The sequence below is a fragment of the Diachasmimorpha longicaudata genome, chromosome 1, assembly GCF_034640455.1.
Source record: "Diachasmimorpha longicaudata isolate KC_UGA_2023 chromosome 1, iyDiaLong2, whole genome shotgun sequence".
NCBI lineage: Eukaryota > Metazoa > Arthropoda > Insecta > Hymenoptera > Braconidae > Diachasmimorpha > Diachasmimorpha longicaudata.
The window spans coordinates 7,021,628-7,043,106 of record NC_087225.1 but is presented as its reverse complement, the minus strand read 5'-3'; the positions used below and the strand labels follow the sequence as shown (position 1 = coordinate 7,043,106).

The 21,479-nt window shown below is 37.6% G+C and overlaps 2 protein-coding genes and 1 long non-coding RNA gene across 3 annotated transcripts in view; 1 reads left to right on the top strand and 2 right to left on the bottom strand.

Annotated features, from left to right (window-relative positions):
- The window catches only part of LOC135167334 (SPEG neighbor protein-like), a 38,400-nt gene extending 22,809 nt beyond the window's left edge, over positions 1-15,591 (top strand). The window contains exons 3-6 of the mRNA XM_064130443.1: positions 9,478-9,688; positions 12,249-12,376; positions 12,746-12,914; positions 15,200-15,591. Coding sequence (XP_063986513.1) covers positions 9,478-9,688; positions 12,249-12,376; positions 12,746-12,914; positions 15,200-15,306 — 615 coding nt within the window. The 3' untranslated portion in view covers positions 15,307-15,591. The remainder of the gene's footprint in view (positions 1-9,477; positions 9,689-12,248; positions 12,377-12,745; positions 12,915-15,199) is intronic.
- On the bottom strand, positions 2,347-4,288 carry LOC135167345 (uncharacterized). Its single transcript, XM_064130455.1, has 3 exons — positions 4,130-4,288; positions 2,854-3,642; positions 2,347-2,589 (listed from the first exon to the last, which is right to left on the bottom strand). The coding sequence occupies exons 1-2, from the start codon at positions 4,167-4,169 to the stop codon at positions 2,876-2,878; spliced, it is 807 nt and encodes a 268-aa protein (XP_063986525.1). The 5' UTR covers positions 4,170-4,288; the 3' UTR covers positions 2,347-2,589; positions 2,854-2,875.
- On the bottom strand, positions 5,977-7,392 carry LOC135167352 (uncharacterized). The gene is made up of 3 exons (XR_010299838.1): positions 7,235-7,392; positions 6,463-7,154; positions 5,977-6,204 (listed from the first exon to the last, which is right to left on the bottom strand). It is a non-coding gene; the product is annotated as an uncharacterized LOC135167352 (long non-coding RNA).
- Positions 15,592-21,479: the final 5,888 nt, after the last annotated feature.

The window sequence follows — 21,479 nt, the reverse complement described above, 5'->3', positions numbered from 1 at the left end:
CCATCAAATTTTTATTTGCGTAAAGGAACAGCAAAATAGGATGGACGGTTCCGGTGGCATGTGACAAGAAATATGGGTTAATCTCCACTCCAAGATATTCAAGATGCCATTAACCAGGCAAATGGGCGGCCAAAAGTAATTGTCATTTATATTTATGTTGTTGACAATCGTTGGAGGAAACGGCCGAGACCCCGACCACACTTGTCATGAGGTCCCTATTAATTTTCGTCTGCGTCACGTGGTTATTCATTTGGTAGTTCAAATTCCCAAAGGGTATTCTTTCAAAGCTACAATTTCTCCAGTGTAATTATCTAATATCCCTACACCTGATTAACTATTTTTTGTTTTCAATTTTTCCAAACTGTCTGCGTAACTGAAAAAATTCTAAATTCGTTGGATGACGGTGTAAAAATTTGTTTGGATATTAGTCTAATCAATTTCAAAATTGAAAATTAGTTTGTCGTATCTACCGGTCAAACTGATGTAACTTTTTCCATCAATGCAAACTTTCCTACATTTGCGCAATGATTATCAGCACGAAAGTGGACTTGTCGAAAATTCAACGAATTTACACTCAGAATTTCATATTGAAATTCTCAATATGATCGCATTAACCTTTCAATATTTCACATGCACACTCCACTCACCTCGACTGTTCTCACCGCAATTTTGAAATATATTGAACCCTAAAACTTCCTAATTTACCCAGCTCACATGAAACATGTAAATGAGGTTATTTCACGAAAAAGCATTCTGGTATATTACGGTATATTCCGGATGTGGGATTTCGTGGCTATTTCTACCTGAATAATTGGATAATTAAATAAGGTATAAACGCCAAAGGTGGAAGTACAGGTGTACGGTGTGGTGGAATAATCATACACAAATGTTTCTACGTATAGAGTTGGTTAATATCGCCAGCGATGTTCATTATGCAAAAGTTTTTCCCTTCCTCTTTCCATTCTTCGAAAATTACCTGCATTTCTGGGCAACTTGGGAGACACTGAAAACTTTTGTAAAGCCCAGAATGCCAGTGAGTGCTGAGTGCAGAAGGGAATGAGTGGGTGGATTTGCCACTCGACATGGCTATGGTGGTCAAACATTTTCATGGGTACAGTGTGTAATGCAGTGTCAGCGCAGACGGGCAATAGTTCAGTAGAAATGGAACGGCAGTTATCAGCCTTACGGTCACTGGTTACAACATTGGTGAATCGAATTGCCGGAGCTCATTAGTCCGCCTTGGGAGGCACTAGGGGCCAATGCTAATGTGGTACTGTTGGGGTATAATTGAACTGGTTAAAATCATGAATATTTTGTTGATGGTTAACATTTGCCAGGCGGGAAATTATTTATAGAATTTCAATAGCCGCGGGTTATAACCCCTTGGATTTTTTGGGGGGAGATAATCGACTGCAGTAAAAATCGAATTCTCTGCCAGGAGAAATTCTTTTTCGCGTTTGTGGGCCCACCGAATGCCAACAAAATCCTCAGACGTGAACGAAACACGAGCAACAACATTAAGTAATTGAAATTAGCTCGTTAATAAAGCGAGTTTGACATTCGTCAAAATCACTTTTTTCGGCGTAGGCAGGAAAAATAGTGTTAATGACGAATGCAGGAGGATAAAAAATCTAAAAACTAAACTTCTAAACTGAAATCGATAAATTACATAATTATTCACTGAATACTCAAATGTCAAAATTGATAGATATCATACAAATACAATTTCATATAAATATATTGTAAATCTATTCTTGAAGTTTCAGTCAAGTGAATATTTAGCATAAGCTGGTACGGAATATTCAAGCAATTTAACAAGTGTATTTTTGCATCCTCAAATATTGAGTTTCATATTTGGGGCAGCGCTTGAAATCCATTTTCATGCAAGTGGAAAACTTTCGTGATATTCAGAGCTGCATTATGCTGAGTGAAAAAATAACTTCCACTCCCTGCACTGTTAAGAGCACATATCCAAATCGAAAGGAACCCAAAATACTTGTAACAATCACTCGAATAATTCTTGGAAAGACTCTTTCATTTACGAAGAGAAAACGAAAGTGAGATAATCTTAAATCTCATTAATTTTCAACGTGAATGCAACTACATCCGCGATGTTTCAGCTGTGAGATGTTTTTGGATTTTAATACTTGTTTATATTCTGTTGCGTACGGTCGTTTAAAGTTCTTCCTGGTCGCCGAAGGTGCCAATTCAATGGAAATTGTCTCACTTTCCGTATTTGTATACATTCTAATGTTGTTATGAAGGAAATGATGCACCAGGAAATGAAGAAATACCTCCATTATCCAAGTGGTCATTCAAGAAATTAATCAACTGCTCTACATGAAGTCAATCTTAGAAAAACAATTTATTTATGAACGACACATGTGAAATTCACGTGACATCAAAAAATGCGATAATTGATAATACATAAATAAATATTAATCTCCTCAACTTCCGTTATAATGAGCAGATTGATCTCCAGAACGTGATCTGTAAGTGCAAGCTGCACTTCCGTCATTCTCCACCCATACAGCTATCTGCCCTCTCGAAGACTGTATTTTCTTAGAGGGGATCATCGCACCTGGAAGGCTGTAAACATAAATTAAGTTATAATATATTCATACCTCACAGTAATCAATAATGTTAATTGAATTAATCCACTAAACTGCAAACGTCTTCAATCATCTACGTGTAAGGGTAGTGGAAGGCCATAAAAGACGGACGACGGCACACGTGCACGTCTACAATCTAGTGAAACGTGGGGACACTTGGTCGTTAAATGGATTATGGAATGGAAGAACAAATTCTTCATGGATTTCCTCACCAGAGCGAAAAAAAGACAAAAACACTTACCTTTCGAGCGCTGTTATCTGGTCTATCTACACCAGTATCGCGAACCATCGGTCATCTGCTGGTAATTATTTACATAATTCCAACAGGGATCAAACATTCTCCCTGTGTAAATGGATTTTTGCCCTGATGAACCGTAATTGCATGGATAACTACATCCAAGTGACTGTCTCCTTCCATACCCAGGACTCTGCTGCCAGGCTCCGTTGCAGTAGTAGTACCCAGAGGGTGGGTAGCCTACATTGAAATCTCTCTGCGTTGATGTCCTGCACCAGGAAGCTGGATATTCCTGTCCGTTACAGTAGTTTCCAGTCTGCTTCTGAATGTAAACGTAATTTCCTTGGTCGTCGATGTAGCAGGGTACATTGAAGTTCTGAGAGGTGAAGTAATTTCCTGGTGCGTTGTTGCAGTAGCAAGTCGATGGTTTTTGGAAGGAGGCATAGTTTGCCTGGGAATTGATGCACCAAGGCTCTGTTCCAACCTGAGAGCTATAATAATTGCCTTGTGCGTAGTTGTAGCAGGGCTCAGTTCTGACCTGGGAACCATAATAATTGCCTTGGGCGTAGTTGCAGTAGGGTGTATACGTCTTTCGAAGGGAGACATAATTTCCCTGGGCGTCGATGCAGTAGGGCTCATTCGAGTTTTGAGCGCCAATACAATTTCCGTGGGCACTGATGTAGCCGGGTTCATTTCCCTGCTGAAGAAGAATACAATTTTCTCGCGGACTAAAGTTACGGCCGGTACAGGAAGTTGCTGATAGTGCTGGGGTGCACCAAGAGTGGGCAGCTATGCCTGGAGAATAATGTAGAGATTTATCTCTATTAACGGTTATGCACTTCGCGATGGAAAGGATTTGGGTGTGTGAATGTGTGTGGCAAAATGCCTTAGCTAGGGTGATTACAATTAAGAAAGAAAAGGGGGCCTGAGGGTTACGTCTGGAGTACTTGGAGGTCAGTCTTCGGGGAAGGGTCGAGAAGGCATGACGGTTTAAAGAGCGGTCTTCCCAGATTTTAATTAAAATTCCTTTTTAATTATGTCACTTTCTTTGAATGAGTATTTAATTTAATTTTTAGAAAGGCTCTGACACGAATAATGTAGAGTGTAATGAGAAAGGTAATGGGTGATTATAAATTGAACAATAAATATTGTTACTATCACAGTGTATCAATATTTAGAGATGAGTTGATGAGGTTTAGTGATTTAACAGAAAACTCAGGAATTTTTTGAAAATTAGTATTGTTGTGAGGGATAAAATATTTGTGGTGATTTAATAATGCACCTGTGATAACGGCTGCGAGAATGATGGCTTTGGCAATCATCTTGGAGTTAATTAAATGAATTCCTCGGTTGGGCACTACTGATTAACTCACTGAAGCTGAGAATTGAATCATGATTTTCTCCGCGAAGGTTCCTCATTAAATACTCACAGGCTTGGTATTATTGACAGAACGTGACCAACCAGAAAAAGGATGTGAGGGTCGGTACATGCGGATATATGTGAGAAATTTGACGAATTTTTATTGAATTCTGTTGATATTTGGCCAAACAATGTTATTTACAATGAATATACATGTCAAGTTTCCTGAACAGTTATACCTCAAATTCCGGGTGATCGAACTTATAAACACAGCAGTACATCGCTGATGTGAATGCTCGGAGTGTTTCGATCGCGTATATTGATCATTGATTAATAAAACGTAAACAAGGATAATTATCAGTTCCGCCTCCAATTTGTATGATTGCCCAAGACACCATCCGTATGATTATACGTTTCAGAAAAATTATAAAATTATCACTATTTTAGTGCATGATGATGCCCCACATTGTGATATGATGTCGTAATATCACAATGTGATGATGTCGTAATGTGATAGTTAATACTAGACTGGTCACTACTAGGGTCACTATGAGGGAAACGCTGCAGCATGTCGGTTTTGATGAAAGTTATATTGTCACCTGAGCAATATAGTTTTCGAAATTACTAAATAAAAGTAAATATTGTGGGATACGTAGGTCAAAGGAAGTTGGTCGCAAAGACACACACGTTTAACAAATATATATATTTATTAACACTACTATACACTGCTAAACGCTATAACTGATTATTATGAATATACAACTTGATTCTAGTTTTCACGATACGCTACTCTAACTCCCTTCTGCTTAACTCTAGAGTAGACCCCAGCAGCGTCACGTGGTCCAAGCGGTTCTGGACCTCGCTAGCTGGAAACGATTTTCCCCTATCACATCTGTGGGCCTCTCATAAACCAACAAAATATGACTGTCTAGGTACTCTTATTATACAGGCTCGCATCCCTAAACCATCTATGTCTATTTACGGGATGTCCCCACAAATAGCACCTACTTCTACGCCTACGCCTACAATATAACCGAATAGCTACACTTGGGAGAATTTTATCTCACGATTCTTAATCCTACTCTAAAATACAACAATTAAGCTCTATAAAAATTCCCGATGCTACAATATTTCTCAAAGAGAAATTATTTTTTGCGGTGATAAATGAAAGACCCCAGATGTGACTTTAACGAAAAGTCGTTAAGTCACACTAAGAAGCTCATAACGAAAATGGAAACCTTTTGTGCAAAAATGTATTCAATTTAAGCTATCGAAACAATTCAATCAAATTGGTTGCAGAAATATCTTGTGACGCAAGAGGGATTTTTTATAACAAAAATTATCCTCTCTATTGTATGAAGTTCCGTGAAAATATTGTCTCCCTCGATTGATATATATTATGTCATAATATATTATATTGAAATTTATAAGTGAAGAGATAATCATAAAAAAATGTGTTTTCTAATTTTGGCATCATCGTAATTGAAACTAATTTCGTGACTTCCATTTAAATTCTCTATAAATAAATGCAGTAAGTGACTTCTATTTAAAATCTGCTTTATTATCCTGGCGGCACAGAAATAAAACACGAAAATAAAATTGGGAATTGAAAATAATTAAATTTATTCTCGCCAATAGATAGATATAGCAATTTGGACATAACTTCTAATTGGAACCGAATATTTAATTCATGATGCAAAAGTTTTTATTACATCATGCTATTTTCACCCCCTATATAATCATTGAAAAAAAGCTTCAACTGCGGCATATTAAGCTCGTGACAAGGCACGTATTTATTTTCCATCATAACACGTCGATATTTACATGATATTATCAAATGTGATGTTACACAAGTACATATGATTCTCCCGAATTCATTAATCTTTCTCCAGAGCTTCATCTAATGGTGCAAGCTGTCCTGTCATCTTGCTAATGTATACATCCACTAGCTGTCGGCACTGCAGAAGCCTATGAGAAGAATCACTGCACGTGACGAGCTGTAAACATAAAATAAGTTCCATTATCTTCCCCCTACGCTACAATAAATTATCTTACTAAAATTAATTCATTCAACAGCAAATGTCTCCAATAGTCTGTGTATGAGGAATGTGAAGGATTCACAACAGGAGCACAATGACACAGACATGTTACAAGTAAAATAGGGCAATGTGATTGACACCTGATCTTTGAATGAATTAAGGAACAAGAAAGCTAATTACTCATTAACATTTCATCAGCAGAAAGAAAATCCTTACATTTCGAATTTTCAATTATTATTCAGTTTAGCACCAATAATATATTGGGGCCGAGGAACATCTCGATGACCGGTCATAACAGGGATCATCGCAAGAGTCACTTTTTCGTCCGCATGTGCATCTTCTTGGTGAATTATAGCAGAAATCGTTGCAGGAGGCCCCATTCAGTTTGCTGCGGCAAAAGGAACATATGCTTCTGCCCGACCAACCGTTGCCCGAGCATTCATCAGTCCACCATCTGTACGTTGGTCTATTATAACAGGAGGATTTCTCCCTGCAATTACAGTTTCCTCGTGTGTAGAAAGACCAAGGATTATCCGAATTATACCAGCAACTATCTCCGTATATGGAATTACAGCCGCATGAATCCCGTTTCCGGACATAGACTAAATGGCCATGTGAATCGATATAATATTGGTCATTGCCGTTATGACAGCAAGTACTCTTTTTCTTTCCGCAGTTGTCGGACGAATCCGATGTTTGGACGAACACAATATTCCCTAGTCCATCGAGATAGGAGACCCTATTGTCACCATGACAGCAACCATGATTTTTATGTCCGCAATCGCATTCGCTCGAACATGATTTTCGGACGGAGTAACAATTCCTTGACTCATCATTGCAGTCATCTTTCCTACCGCCATCACAACATCCCGACGAATCTGAATGACAGCAGGAATGAGCAGCAATACCTGGAGAATAATATAGAGAATCATAATAATGATTTACGAAATGGTGACATTGAAATATGGTTAATTGTTCAAAGACTTACATGTAATGACAACTGTAAAAATAATGGCTTTGTAAAGCATTTTGGAATTAAGTGAATTAATTACTTGTTGGTGTTTAATTGTTCTGCTGTTTGAAACAAAATCGTACTGTGAATTGCGTGTTCCAAAGCCAGAGATTAAATACTCGCCCTTGACATTATTGACAAAAACTGACCAATCAGAGAAATTATGTGGGGGATCAGTACATACGGATATACGTGAGAAATTTGCAGTATTTTTTGTTGATCTTGTTTGTATTTAATCAAACAAAATTCCACAGAATGGGATGTTCATATCAAGTTTCCGGAAAAGTGATTCCGTAAATTCCGGGTCATCGAACTTGTAAACACTGAAATGCGCAACTGATGTGAATGCTCTGAGGGATTCCATCACGTATATTCGTTATTACTTAATTAACAATTAAATAAGGAAAATTGATATTTATATACTCACACAGGGAATCCCAATTTTTATTGGTGGTAAAAAAATTCATCACATTTTCGGTGGACAATGATGCACCAAAATTATATTTCTACAGATGAAACTACGTATTCAAAAGATTTTGGTCTTCGTATCATGAGAGCGGGATGAATTTGCGACCACTGTTTACAAAACTTCGTTGTTGAAGTGCTTCCATCATACACTTCAAACAATTGTTTATCGAAAGATATAATAAATCATATATTCTTGACTAAAATAATTTTATTTCTCAGTGCACCTCTATCAATTCTCACCAGTTTCACCCTTCCTGGAGGGAAGGACCCGCCTCTAATTTTTTTAATAACTATTTTCCACGGAGAGGAATATTCCAGAAAAGTTGTATATCTTTTCCATAATTTTGGAGCGTAATAGGTTGTCGGAAATTTTACGAAACAGTCACGGAATCTCCCCTGAAAGCTCCGTAATTTTTGGCTGAATCAACTGTAAAATGACGATACTGTCGCGTAAAATTTTCCAGTCCATTCCGTAATCAGTGACTGAATTGCAAGTTCCGTAATTTTTACGGAATATTTCTCGTCATGTGGCCGCGCTCTGATGGAACGATAAGCGCTTCATTCCCGTCCATAAAGTTCAATACAAAAACTGTGTAATTTGTCAGTATGATTGATGAATATGACCATCGATAAACAGAGAAGGAAAATGGTATCACATCTGCGGATAATTTCATTCTATTAATTTTATCTATCGACAACGATCGCCGGAGATATGGACTGGCAAACACCGCATGTGGGAGAGTGGGTTATAGAGAATGCCGACGCGTACCAACGCCTCACTAGACGAATGAAAGCTCCCTCAATATCCCTTCATGCCCATCCACCTACAATTTCACGTTTCTCAAGTGTCAGATGTTTCTCTCATACACATTTAACAACATGACACTTGTTACATGCCATTTCACGGAAGAAAAAATCTACGTTGTTAAAGAAATTTACCTACATTTTCCGGAAAAAGACCGTCAATCTAATTCAAGATTCACCATTTGAGCGGATTTTCAACTATTTTGAAAAACCAACGCAAGAAAATTTCCAAGTGAATGTGACAATTAATTGCAACATTTCTTTGAATTTATTTCAAAAATTTAGAAAAATTTGGAATCTCATGAGAAATTTCGCTAAAGTTTTCTCACTTTCCATCAATTTTTCCATCAAAATCTTGAGGATTTCTGCATATAAATTCCTATTTTCAATGACACGGTGGAATAATGTTAATTAGATATTAATATATATTTCCTCAGAAAACGAATAAATATATTTTTCATTCCACAGTGAAATATTCCCGATTTGAGTGCATTTTCATATCAGTTGTCTATGCCAAGCTATCAATGTTGTGAATGTTCAATTGTTATTGGCGGAGTGATCATTGCTGGCAGATGATGGCTATTGTAGTCGTAACAACAGTGGTAATTTGAGTGCAATAATTGTTTTGGATCCGGTTGGCTCTCTAGGGGATACTAAATTTGAGTTTATAATTTTTGAAGTATCATCAATATCATGTAATCAAATTTTAGTGACTCTAAATTTGGGGGGTCTGGACGTTTTACGTGGTCTCATTGGCCGAAACCGTGAATTTCGATTACAGTTCAAAAATAAATGGTCTGCTCGGTTTTTTCCCACAAATAATAGAATGGGCGCTACCAAATTGGCCAAAGTTCTGATTGGGGGACTAATGATCATTAATTATCTTGCGGTATAAAAATAAAATTTCATTGTGCTGATCTTTCATTTGTTTTCTGTTTGAATGTCAGGTATCATGGGTGAGACATCGAGATATTCATCTACTAACAGTGGGCGTTGACACCTACACCTCTGATCAGCGGTTCATAGCATCACATTTTCCAAGAACCGAGGATTGGACGTTAGAGGTTAAATATCCACAAAGACGAGATTCAGGTACTTACGAGTGTCAAGTGTCAACGACGCCTCCAATTGGCCACTGGATGCAGCTATCAGTCGTTGGTAAGATTTCTTTGACTCTGAAAAAGACAAACAAAAATCAAAAATCACGCTAGTATTGCATATGATTTAGTACACATATGTAATATACTTGGACATGTACGCACATATCTACGGACAATACATAGAAATTTCATTGTTCGGCTGTATTTTTTGGTGGAGCCCAGTGAATTGATATAACACAAAAATTTCAAACTTAGATTGGAATGATTACATACCGTACATATGACGGTCGAATTGGAGCGGGATTAATCTGTGAAATAACAATTCACCTGGGCATTGAATGGCCGAAAGCCTCTGTGTTGAGGTCATAGAAAAACTGGGATTGGCTTCCCTATTGATTTTCAAGTTAATGAATAATAAAATTTGTTCGGTTTTTCATCGATAAAATCCTCTTAATAATGAAAGCTCATCGTCGTTTTTTATTGCAAGCTGTTATCAGTTGTAATCTCCTCGAAATCGATTAATCCTCGATCAACAACAAAATATTTGGTAATTCGATTCGGGGATGAGTGATGTTGAATTTTTATTTCACCCATTTTGGGTGAATTTTGATAGCACATACACTCCAACTTGCGTATTTAGCCGTCGGAAGAGGGGTGACGTCGACAGCCCAGACATTTCAACATACCGGAAAACGCGTATTTACGGAAATTCTGGAGTTGACGTGTGCCACCACTGCGTACAGAGCTCGTCGAGTAGGAAAAGTACTCTCACCGAAAATAAAAAATATAAAACTCATTCGTCGGTCTGTGTACGTACTTCCATTTTCCACTGCGGATCTCTACACCACTTTTTGGAGAAGATAGAGCTGAAATAAGTGGTGAGTGGAGTCCGGAGAGTAAACAGATATAAATAATAACGAAGGTTGTTCCGGAGATGTTCATTTCATCAGTGATGAAATATTTCATCTGACATTGGAATTGTCAATTCGTGGATTATTGAGGGATTATGGCAGATTAAATTACTTGTGAATTCCCTGTTCCATAAAATAAAATCGAGGGAAAAATCGCGTAATGACGATGACAGAATTAATTAATTAATTATCGTTGATGAGTGGCTTTTCATTGGAGGGTTCGTTCGTTAATTGTTGATGACTGTACATTTGAGGCCCTTTGTTTCAATGGGCGTTCGTCATTCAAGTGAACAATTCGTTAGTTATTATAAAATATTCATTTTGTCATATTCAAATTTACCATTAGCTCACAGTTAACTAATCTCGTTCGAGATAAATGCATCATTCTATGGAAAAATGAAATTTCATGGAAGGTTGGCTATTAACTTTTAGGAGAGTGACACTGAATGCGATTTCACCCTTACAAAGTTGTGCACTTTTGGATTTCACCGCAATTTCCGGAAAATCAATACTGCGAAGTGGGAATAATTTTTTTGAAAAACTTGCCAAACCTCGATTTTATTTTTAATCTCAATATCCAACAATACCAATATCCAAACTCTCGGGCTGAATGATGTCAATCGGAACATTGACCTCGATTGGAGGAATGTAATAACGAAACTCCAACTCAGCGGTGGACAAAACCGACTCGACGTCTTTCCGAAGGTCGTCATGTGTGAAATTGAACTCGAAACAAGTCTCAAAAATCCACGTTACAGTTGCAGTGACGTAGAGTCCATGACTCTGCTTTCTCAATGAAATTCCTAAAAATTTCACCCTCCCCTTCATTTTTCGCATCCATTACAAAAAAAAGTGTTCCTCCGATACCAATCGATCCACAACTTTGAGGAGGAAAATTAAGCACTAAAAATTTCAATTAAATACTTATTAACATCGAATATTACTAAGAGAAATTGATCTACGATCATCAAGTTCTAAATTTCCAATTTATATAATTGGCCAATATTCGTTACAATGTCCGATATTGACGATCAGTCAGCTCTCGATACCATATTTTCGCTGAAGCCCTGGATTTCCAGAATCCAAATAGGGGGTAGTCTCCTTTAGACTGCATAGACGAGCAAAGGGCCAAGATACCTACGTACCTAGAATTCCTTCTCTACCAGCCGAGTTAGAAGTAGTGCGTTGCAGAGTTAGGGTCAATCCACTCTATCGTGCGTAGAAATCAATTAAATTTAATTAACCGGTGAGAGAAAAAAATCATGTTCAAGGCAATAACATATTCAGCACCAGGACGGGAATGTTCTGGAATTTTTCTTGAAAGTTTTATAAAAAAGTGCATAACTCTTCCGTCATTTTCCCCGACTATTATTTTAACTGGCAGATTACGGAACCTTCACGTAATTTTTACAGAATTTTTCTCTTCGCGTACACATGGAAAGAAATTTTGAAAAAAAATTAGCCCTCTCGAGGGCGAAACGTAGGACGAAATGATAGTCAACCCCTTTTTGGGTCACATTTTGTAGGAAAAATTAGACTTGGGAGGGTAATTATTTTAATAAAATTCACCTTCGTCCCTTCTCGTTTCAAATAAAATTTCCTTTCGTGGAATCCATAAATCGCTGTGATTGGTCTCAACGATCGCGTCCATATTTCCCTCAAATAAATTCCGGGATCTAACCAATGTATATCTTAAAAATTTTCCAGAACCCGTAACGACAGTTGTAGGTGAGCCGGAAATGTACATAAACAGAGGTAGTACGATGAATCTAACGTGCGTGGTACGTCACAGCCCAGAACCACCTCCGGCCATTTATTGGACTCACAATGAAGAGGTGAGTCGACAAATACAGTCTCCCCTCATTTCCATCCTTGTAGGCACCATAAACTCTATCCTTCTCCCCCTCCCCACCCCACCCCTAGCCCTATTCCCGTCCCTTTTAGTGTACCTAAAACGGATATCGACACAGGTCCACATTCCGGATACAGTTTCCCAACATTGGACTGTCGTCTCGCTTGTCCTCCCCTGCCTACCCTCTCCACCCCTTCAACCCACTTTCCACCTGGTTCCTGTGGATTTTGAGCCCTTAGGGAACGTTATACACGTCTGGCGAGAGCCTTTCGCGAATCCTACACCAGTTTAACTCTATTCTATCCTCTGTACACATATCCAATAAAACTTTTGTGTTTGATATTACGAGCAGGAGATTAATTATGACAGCCCGAGGGGAGGAGTCTCGGTGATTACGGAAAAGGGTGAGATTACAACATCCTATCTGCTTGTTCAACGTGCCCAACCAGCCGACAGTGGAAGTTACACTTGTCATCCGAGCAATGCTAATGAGAAAAGCGTGATTGTTCATGTTTTAAATGGTGAGTCAATTGTTTGATTTTGGAAGTGATTGATCGACTATCGAGTGGAATAAAGGTGGTTGGGAGGAAGGGGAGAAATATGTTAATTGTATGCAACAGGGGGAGGGGACACTCGTGATTTTTAGACTGTAAAGGTCGATTCTTTTGGTTATTCACAAACAATACAGGAAAATATAGCCCAAGTGAAACTTCTCTTCTCTCATGAATTTGTAGACTTTTTTTCGCGTTTTTTTGTGTCATCCAGGTGTATTTCTTTCAAACGACTTTTCTTTTGTTTTACATTTTGACACGGTCCTTGGAGACTGAAGTGTCGGTAAAGTAGTTGAACCCTTCGTCCTTCTTGTCTGCGGGGGAGTTCAATTTTTTCTCAATTTGTCCAAGTGGATTTGTTTCGAGCGACTTTGTTTGTTTTCAATTTTTACTTGTTTCTTTGGAACTGTAATTTTGAATTCATATCTTTGAAGGTGTTGGGGGGTCATTACCTGGTCTGGATTTTCAGAGTAATTTTATAAATGTGATTTGGTTGTTGGCCTGATAGAGAGCTTTTCATTGGGTGAATTTAACTGTTTAGAATATTTTTCCGAGGTCAAGGGAAATTTCATTGGAGAGCTGGAAACTGAATAGAGTTTGGTATATCGTGGAGAGGCTCGTGATTTGAAAGCTCCAGTATTGTTCGTCATAAAAACATGGAGTTGCTCTCAATGCTGGAACATTTCCCGGTAGCTAAAGTGGGATCGTATTACTCATTTTCTATATTTTTCCGTAGAATAAGTGGAAAATTCATCTTAAGACATTGCTGGCAATAATGAAGCTTGTCTCGGGACAAAGAGACTTTTATTGTAGCCTGTGTCTAGAAATTTTTTTGTTCCTTTATTCCACTCGAGAAATAAGCTATTAATTATTGACTATTACTCCGGTCAAGTAGTAAAACTGTTCAAGTTGATGACGTGTCTGGTTCAATGTTGGTTAAATATCTCGTAATCTAGAGAATGGAGTTTTTGTTGGACATCCTTTGTAGAAATTCTCCCGCGAGATCTTACGCTCCAGGAGATTCAGCGATTCATTTAGAGAATTATGTTTAGAGGAACGCTTGCTTGAACCTTTTGACTGAGTTCCAGTACAAAATTTCTTGTGACAAAATCTTCGGAAAATAATATTCCTTTACACATTTTCTATTAAAAAGACAAGTCCAAAGAGAGACTTGAAAATTATCAAAAAATTATGAAGATTATATAGAAAAATAGAAATCAAATCACCTAACAAACATTCAGTGATGTTGAAGTATTGAAAATTGTTCTCTAGATGTCAATAAAAATACTTTCGACGATTGGAAAAAATTATAAATTTAAAAATTTGCAATTTTTTCGCCTACTAAGACGTTTCTCTTCCTTTACGATGAAAAAGTTGCAATCAAAGTGTTTGGATATCCTTAATAATGTATACAATCTCGGTTGCACCAAGCCCAGTGATGAAAATCCTCAATCCAGTATCGAAAAAAAATATAGATGATCTGTCTATCACAGTTAATCGAGTGTTTATTACGTCATTCATAAAAAAAACATGGTGTATCAATGCGCTTAATAATTTCCAATATAATGAAGTATTTAATCCACCAAAACTAGCGGGAGGTAATCGAGTGTCGTGGGGTTGAGCATTCATTACGTCCTTTTCCCTGCTCGATTCAATGATACTTGTTTCAATTAATTGTTGACTCATCCCTCTCATTACCACAAGCAATACAAGCGAGGAAAACCAAGTCCCAATTTATCATGTGATAAATGAATGCCCATTGCTGCTAGAAAAAAATTAAAATTCCATGGACAACTAATTAATATCCACTGATTTCTGAAATTTACAAATTTTCCTCCCTCTAATAAATACTCAGAATCACTTCCCTCCGAATTCAAGAATACATTCACAGAATTTTCTTTTTTTTAATTGATCGTATCGAATGTTATTCATCTCTCTCCCTATATTAGACGGACTTCATGAAAATTCGACGCAAGACGATTGCACCCATGAAAACCACCTAGCATTCTCCATTCACTCGAGTTATCCCCCAACTTCGCGTTCTCATTGTCGATTCAAGACATAGCCCACGCTTTTTTTTTTCGATAGACAATTCACGAACGAATGGCTGAATGAAAGACGTTTTACCAAGAATTTCCAAAATTCTCGAGTACACAATAAATTCACTAGCAATTTATCTGGCTAAAGTGGGCTTGGTGCAACAGGACTGTAGTTTACCAATCATTATAATTATCCTTTAATTTGATTTTCCAAAGGAGAACATCCGGCTGCAATGCAGCACGGTGGACAGCTGAGAATAGGTAATCCACCATTCGTGATATGTTTGGCGAGTCTACTGGCTTTTTTAAATCATCGCCACTGAAGCTGAAAGCCATAAACATTTTGGAACCAAGAGAATATACTCCCAACTCCCACTACCATCCTTTCTTTTTATTGTAATCGATGGGAGAAGATGCATGAGAGTGTCAGGGTGAGTGTGATAGTGTACGAATGAAATATACGGTGAAATTGTAACCGAAGCGTGACAGGAAGGAGGTCCTCACGGTATACCTCCTTCCCCTCATCCGAGAAGTTGCCTTTCAGAGGTGAAGGGTGAGTTGTAGAGGGACTGGGGTGTTGGGTCGAAGGGAGAGGGTTAGGGAGGGGGGAGGGAGGGTAAATGGAATGAGGAGCTGAGGCAAATGGGGGGTGGCAATGAATATCACGGATAGAGGGGGCGGGTTTTGCAGATAAGACACTGCAGGAGGCCAAACCACTCGATAGGATCGTCAACCATCTTTATCTCGTTGTCACGCACAGTATTTTTAGCCCCGGGGTGTGTTTAACGTGAAATTATAAATCACCATCACGCCCAGATTGTTTACGGCCCAAGTTTGTATCCTAGCCACTGGGTTATTATGATACCCGGCTTCAACGATCAACGAAATATGCGGTTTCTGTTTTATGAATTTATGGAAAACTATTATTTTTCTCGGGTGCGATGAGGTGGATAATGCCGGGTGGGTGAAAATACTATGAGCTTGAAATTTCTTGCTTTATGATGGGATATAGCTTTGGGAGGATTGTACTCGAGTTTTATGACGGGGGTTGATGACACTTTGTTTAGAAATTTAGTGAATGGATTACATGGCAGAGGATTTGAACAAATCGAGTGATGTGGGGTGACGTTGAGTGGGAAATTATTGTTCAGTGGGTTGATAATACTTTGTTGTTTAGTAATTTTTTTTGTTTATTGGATGGAAATGAATGATTTGCATTACCTTTTGAGGAAATTTGCGTAATTTTCGAGTTCATTTGGGACAGTAAAATCTGGCATTAACGATCCACGAAATGGGACTCTGTTTCATGAATTTATGGGAAACTATTATTTTCATAGCGTTGTGGGAGGGATAATGTCCGATGGATGAAAATGCTATGATCTAGGAATTTCTCCCCTTTATGGTGGGATGTAGTTTGGGGAGGATTCTGGTCCAGTTTGATGACACTTTGTTTAGAAATTGAGTGAACGGATTACATAACACAGGGTTTGGACAAATCTACTAAACTGACGAAGAGAATATGCGAAGATTTTGGGGAGGAATTTGGGGAAAAATTCTAAAGATATGGGATATTCGGGGATAATTTTTTACAGTTGTTCAATAATTCTGCGTGTTATTGTGGTTTAATTCCAGCGTTTTTTGAATTTATCTAGTGTTTTGAGTAGAATTTTTCCTATATGTTTATGTTTAAACAGTAAATTAACGAAATTGTATTGATGTTTCTTGTGTGTCCCCAAAATCTATTCTATTTTTCTAACAATGATTCAGAATGTCAAATCGAACAGTTCGGATATAGAGACACCCTGATATCCCAAAAAACAGAACAACAAACAAACATACCATAATTCAGAATGTTACAGAATTTTTCCCGAATTTTTTCTCACTGTATGCACGATGCGTTTATCCATTGCAATCAGAGAAACGTTGAATTTGAATTCAATGAATTGTATTTGAACAGGATTAATCCATTTCCTCCTAGTTCACACAGGATCTTTATTTGCATCTTCATCCATCCGCAATGAATGTTTATCCAATTTAAACAGAAACTTCCACGCCTAAAATCAGACTGTCGGTACATCAATATCCGACAAAAATATTGTTTACAAAGATATAAAGCTTTCGAATGGAGTTTTTTATGATTAAATTCTATCATTACTCAGGCTATATGTTTGTATAATAAATTTTTCTTTAGAAAATGTATTTCATGCACGAGAAATTCGAAAAAAAATATTATTAAAAAAAACTTGATGAATAAAAGAAATTTACTGCAATAAAAACGACAGATAAATTTCTACTCTCTTGAATAACAATCGCACTGCGATTTTTAATTCTACCTCACTCTCATCGTATAGATTCTGTCAATATCCCTGAGCGATTTGTTGCCCAATGGTAAAATTAATTTCCCCTTATTTGCACAAACTCACGTAGCAAAACTCCCTCAGAATGATTATTGAATCCTCGAATACGAATGATCACTCAGTGGAGTGTAAATTTACCAAACTATCTCACTGATATCCATCTCCCCATTGCTGGCGAGTTTAGATTGGAGTTTATGATTGACCCGATGACCACTCACTGACGTTCGATATTCAATGTAGTGAATGATTTTATTGATATATATTAAAGATAAGATCTAGAGATACGTGAATACAAATGTTCAGGATTTTCTTTTCTGCTTAGCTTTTTCATTCACCTCTAGGAAGGGAGTTCGAACAAAAAAAAAACTGGCAACTCTAAGGCACTGTGAAACACGAGAGATACACAGTGGGTAATTTGTTTTATTCCCACTTACTTTGTTCAGCAAATTCCCTCACCTTCAGCTTCAAATCCCTTGAATTTTCGTGTCACTCTTTTCAATCTAGAGAAATTGAGAAAATTTAGGCGATTTTTTTTACTCATCTTGAGGTTTTTGCCTTCTGACTGAGCTTTGTATTCTAAAGCAGAGTATTTTATCGTATATTCCACGTATCCGTATTCCATCGACCCATTACGAAAATATCCTGTGTCACACGACAGGAAATATGTCCAATCAGGGCACAGAATTCTGTTGCTAACCCAAACTCGAAAGTAAAATAAATAGAAAAGTAACTTCGCTAGAATTATTTTTTCTGTCTCCCTCGTCAAAAGCCATTACCTAATGTAGTTGCAAATTGCTGATAACAAGCAGTATACCATTCAAGGTATTTTTACACCCCTAACGATTCCATTCACTCACATACCTGTGACCTCAATCGACAATTTTTCTCCCCGAATTAATTTTGAATTTGGTATCCTATCAATGGCTCACGATTGGAAGAATTAATTGCGCCCCCAATATCTAGTCGTTGAATTTCTTCCAATCAGAATATTTCCCATTGCCTCAGCGACACTCCCACTCCCCCTTCCCCCTTTAAACAATTAAATCCACTCTCAATGCCTTTCAACCTCATACCCTTACCCGGATCCTATCGATGACAATTCAAGTGGATCATTAAATAAATGTTTATATTGACAGCATAAACTGAATCCATTGATTATCATCAATTGGAAATGGGCCATTTCCACCCCTACGCTTTCCTATCAATGAACTTCATCACCGAGTTGATTAATCAAGTTTAAGGAGTGAGAGATGAGAGCACTTTGCGCTTTGTCACTCAGCTTCTAGGCCTAAGCCTTTCCCTGAACTTTTTCCCCTAGTTTTTTTTTTTGTTCCCTTTCTACTGCCCATAACCGCAAGTAAATGCCATGCCCTCTTAGCGGTCGTCTTTTAGATCTTTCGTGCCTGTACGTGCTTCAAGAACCCAGTGGAAATAACGGAAGTGAGATAAGACGAGTTCGGGCTCTTCTCTCACCCAAAAGCTGGCGGAAGGGGGTTGGATGAGGCCAGCGAGAAAGACGAGGAAGTGGCCACGATAAGACCCCAGTGGCTCCTCTTTATTGAGGCCATGCGGATATAAAGTTGATTTTTGGACGTTTTCGTGTGGCTTCAACATTCCTCTCACTAGTCCGCGAACACGCACCCCCTACTGTTTTTCTTCCCTTCTTCATCTTTTTATTATCCATCCTCCTCCCCCTCCCTCTCCCACCCTCGGTCATCCACCCATCCCGATTCTGGAATGATGTAGAGGGAATATAGATCGATATCTTGGTACCCTTTTACTTCATGGGACAAATTCTCCGGATATTGTGAAACTTCTCTTTAAAGCTAACTACCTTTAAGGTTAAAGAGCAGCTTCATGGTCTTCACAATTACCAAGCTGTGAACTTTTTGATGGTGATATCGACTGGGAGTTGGATTGAACAGCGAGGCGCCCTTTCGACATAAACCTTACCATCCCCTGGAAGCAATTGTCAGGGGTTTACTTCAGGGATACTTAATTGAACCAAGAAGGACTGGAGGGGTTGACAGGAAAATTTGGGCACTTTCTGGTGTGATTGAGAAGGGGGGAGTGCGTTCACACAATTTTATTGTATAACATTATCATTTATTAAATGATTTTCAATGGAATTAATTTGAAAGTTGTAGTGGGTAATGGATCTGCGATATTTAAGAGTCTTAGTGTTCATAGTTACTGGCACGTAAAGAAGTTTTGGATAGTGATCCACATTGAAAGTTTGATTAAATTTTGTAATTTGGGAAATTTTGAGTTCCAAGTACAGACTTCCCTAGAGTAGTTTGATTTTGAAGGGAAGAAGGAAAATTTATGACGTTTTCGGTGGCAGTGTAGATTTGAAAATGTTTGAAGAGTTTAATTCGCACACCCTGACGAATTTCATACGCAACTTTCATCAAAGAGATTATTGAATTCATTAGGGAAATAGTGGACTCGTGTCTAAATGGTCGGGTCAGTTGACTCATTGTTAAGTTTTGATGGATATCAATTGAATTAATCTGATGGCTGAAGTGGGTAACTCATTCTTAATCCTCAGGAGCAATAGCCCCTTAACGTTCACAATTACCAAGTCGTAAAGAAGTTTAGGATGGTGATATCTGTTGGGCGTTTGATTTAATTTCGTAATTTAGGAGATTTTAGGTCGGAGGGAGAAATGCCACTAAAGTTGTTTGATTTTCAAGTGAGAGAGGAAAATTTACCGAGTTTCACATTTGATTGAGGTTTGCAAGGGCTTTGAGGTACTTAAACAGCGTGGAAATGGCTGTCCAACTCTACCAGTAGAATCTTCCATTCATATTTAATGAAGAAATTGTGGTTAACGATGTCTTTCACTCTTCAGTGAATTTCATTCGGTAATCGTTGATGGGCAGCAATATGATGCAGAAAGGGAATCACTGGTTATGTGTAAATTTAATGTTTAATGAATTACCGTATCTCGGATAATAAATCAGTCAAATAAAAAAGGACTCATGGTAGGTATCACTCCGTAATTCAGTAATTAATTCAAAGCTCGAATAAAATCCTGTGCTCACTTAAAATCCCTGTTGCTAATTAACCGTTTGTAATCGATTTACAAGTAGCGAAGGAATAAAAATAATTTTCGCATAATCCACTCCGCATAATCCGCCATTTTGAGCGATTTTGGCTACTGGAATAGGGAGGGAAATGTGCAGAATGTAGAGAAACTCTTTTCCAACTCCTTAACTTGAAGATTGAAGTTGACAAAACTCAATAGAGAATTTCAAAACGTCGTTTATATTTAGATCCCGAGCACGTATAGATCAATATCTAAAGTCTTTTTCTTCGGCAAAACTCGATTTTTGCTTATTTTCGTTGAAAAACTTGACTTTGGAATGGGATAAATGTAAGAGATTATATACTGCGGTCCTTTATCAGCGAAATAACTAGTATCTTACGTTGAATCTTTGCTGCCATAAAATCAATGAGATGCTTGTGGAGGTATCTAACTCATGAATCCTCGGTTTTCGTGATCTTTCATTAATTTCTATGTCTGGTCAAAAATATTGATGGGTTGAAGTAGTCGCAATCCAACAGACCAATCACGGAGAGGAAAATATATTTTATGGGAGCAAAAAATTCCTGTTATTATCCCTCCCTATAAGAATTGGGATATTCTTGGAATATCCTTCGGACCAAAATAACTAGTCGTAGCGACTCATTCGTGTGTGAATGGATATAATAATTTATTTATTGCAAACGAGATTTGTCAATTATTAATGAATAGTAGAGTTGAATAGTATCCAATGAATATTCGTTACTAGTTGACGAATGGCGAAAGGCAAATGAAGCTTGATTTATTAAATATACATTCATTAATTATTAAACAATGAATTTGCTCATGATTTTTAGATTTCGTAATGAGACCAATTGTGAAGTTTTTGAATGGATAATTTTCCTCGTTCGGAAATAAAGTCTTTCAGAATAAAAATCCAATTGCTTTTAAATGAGTAATTTTTGTTATTTAAGAAGAAACTCTTAGCATAAAATGAAGTAACCCATTTCTTAAAAATCGTGCATTCCTTTTCGAAAGCTAGAGACAGTATTTTTCCGAGTAAAGAACCGACTGAAATGCCCTATCGTAACTTATTTTTATGACAAAACAA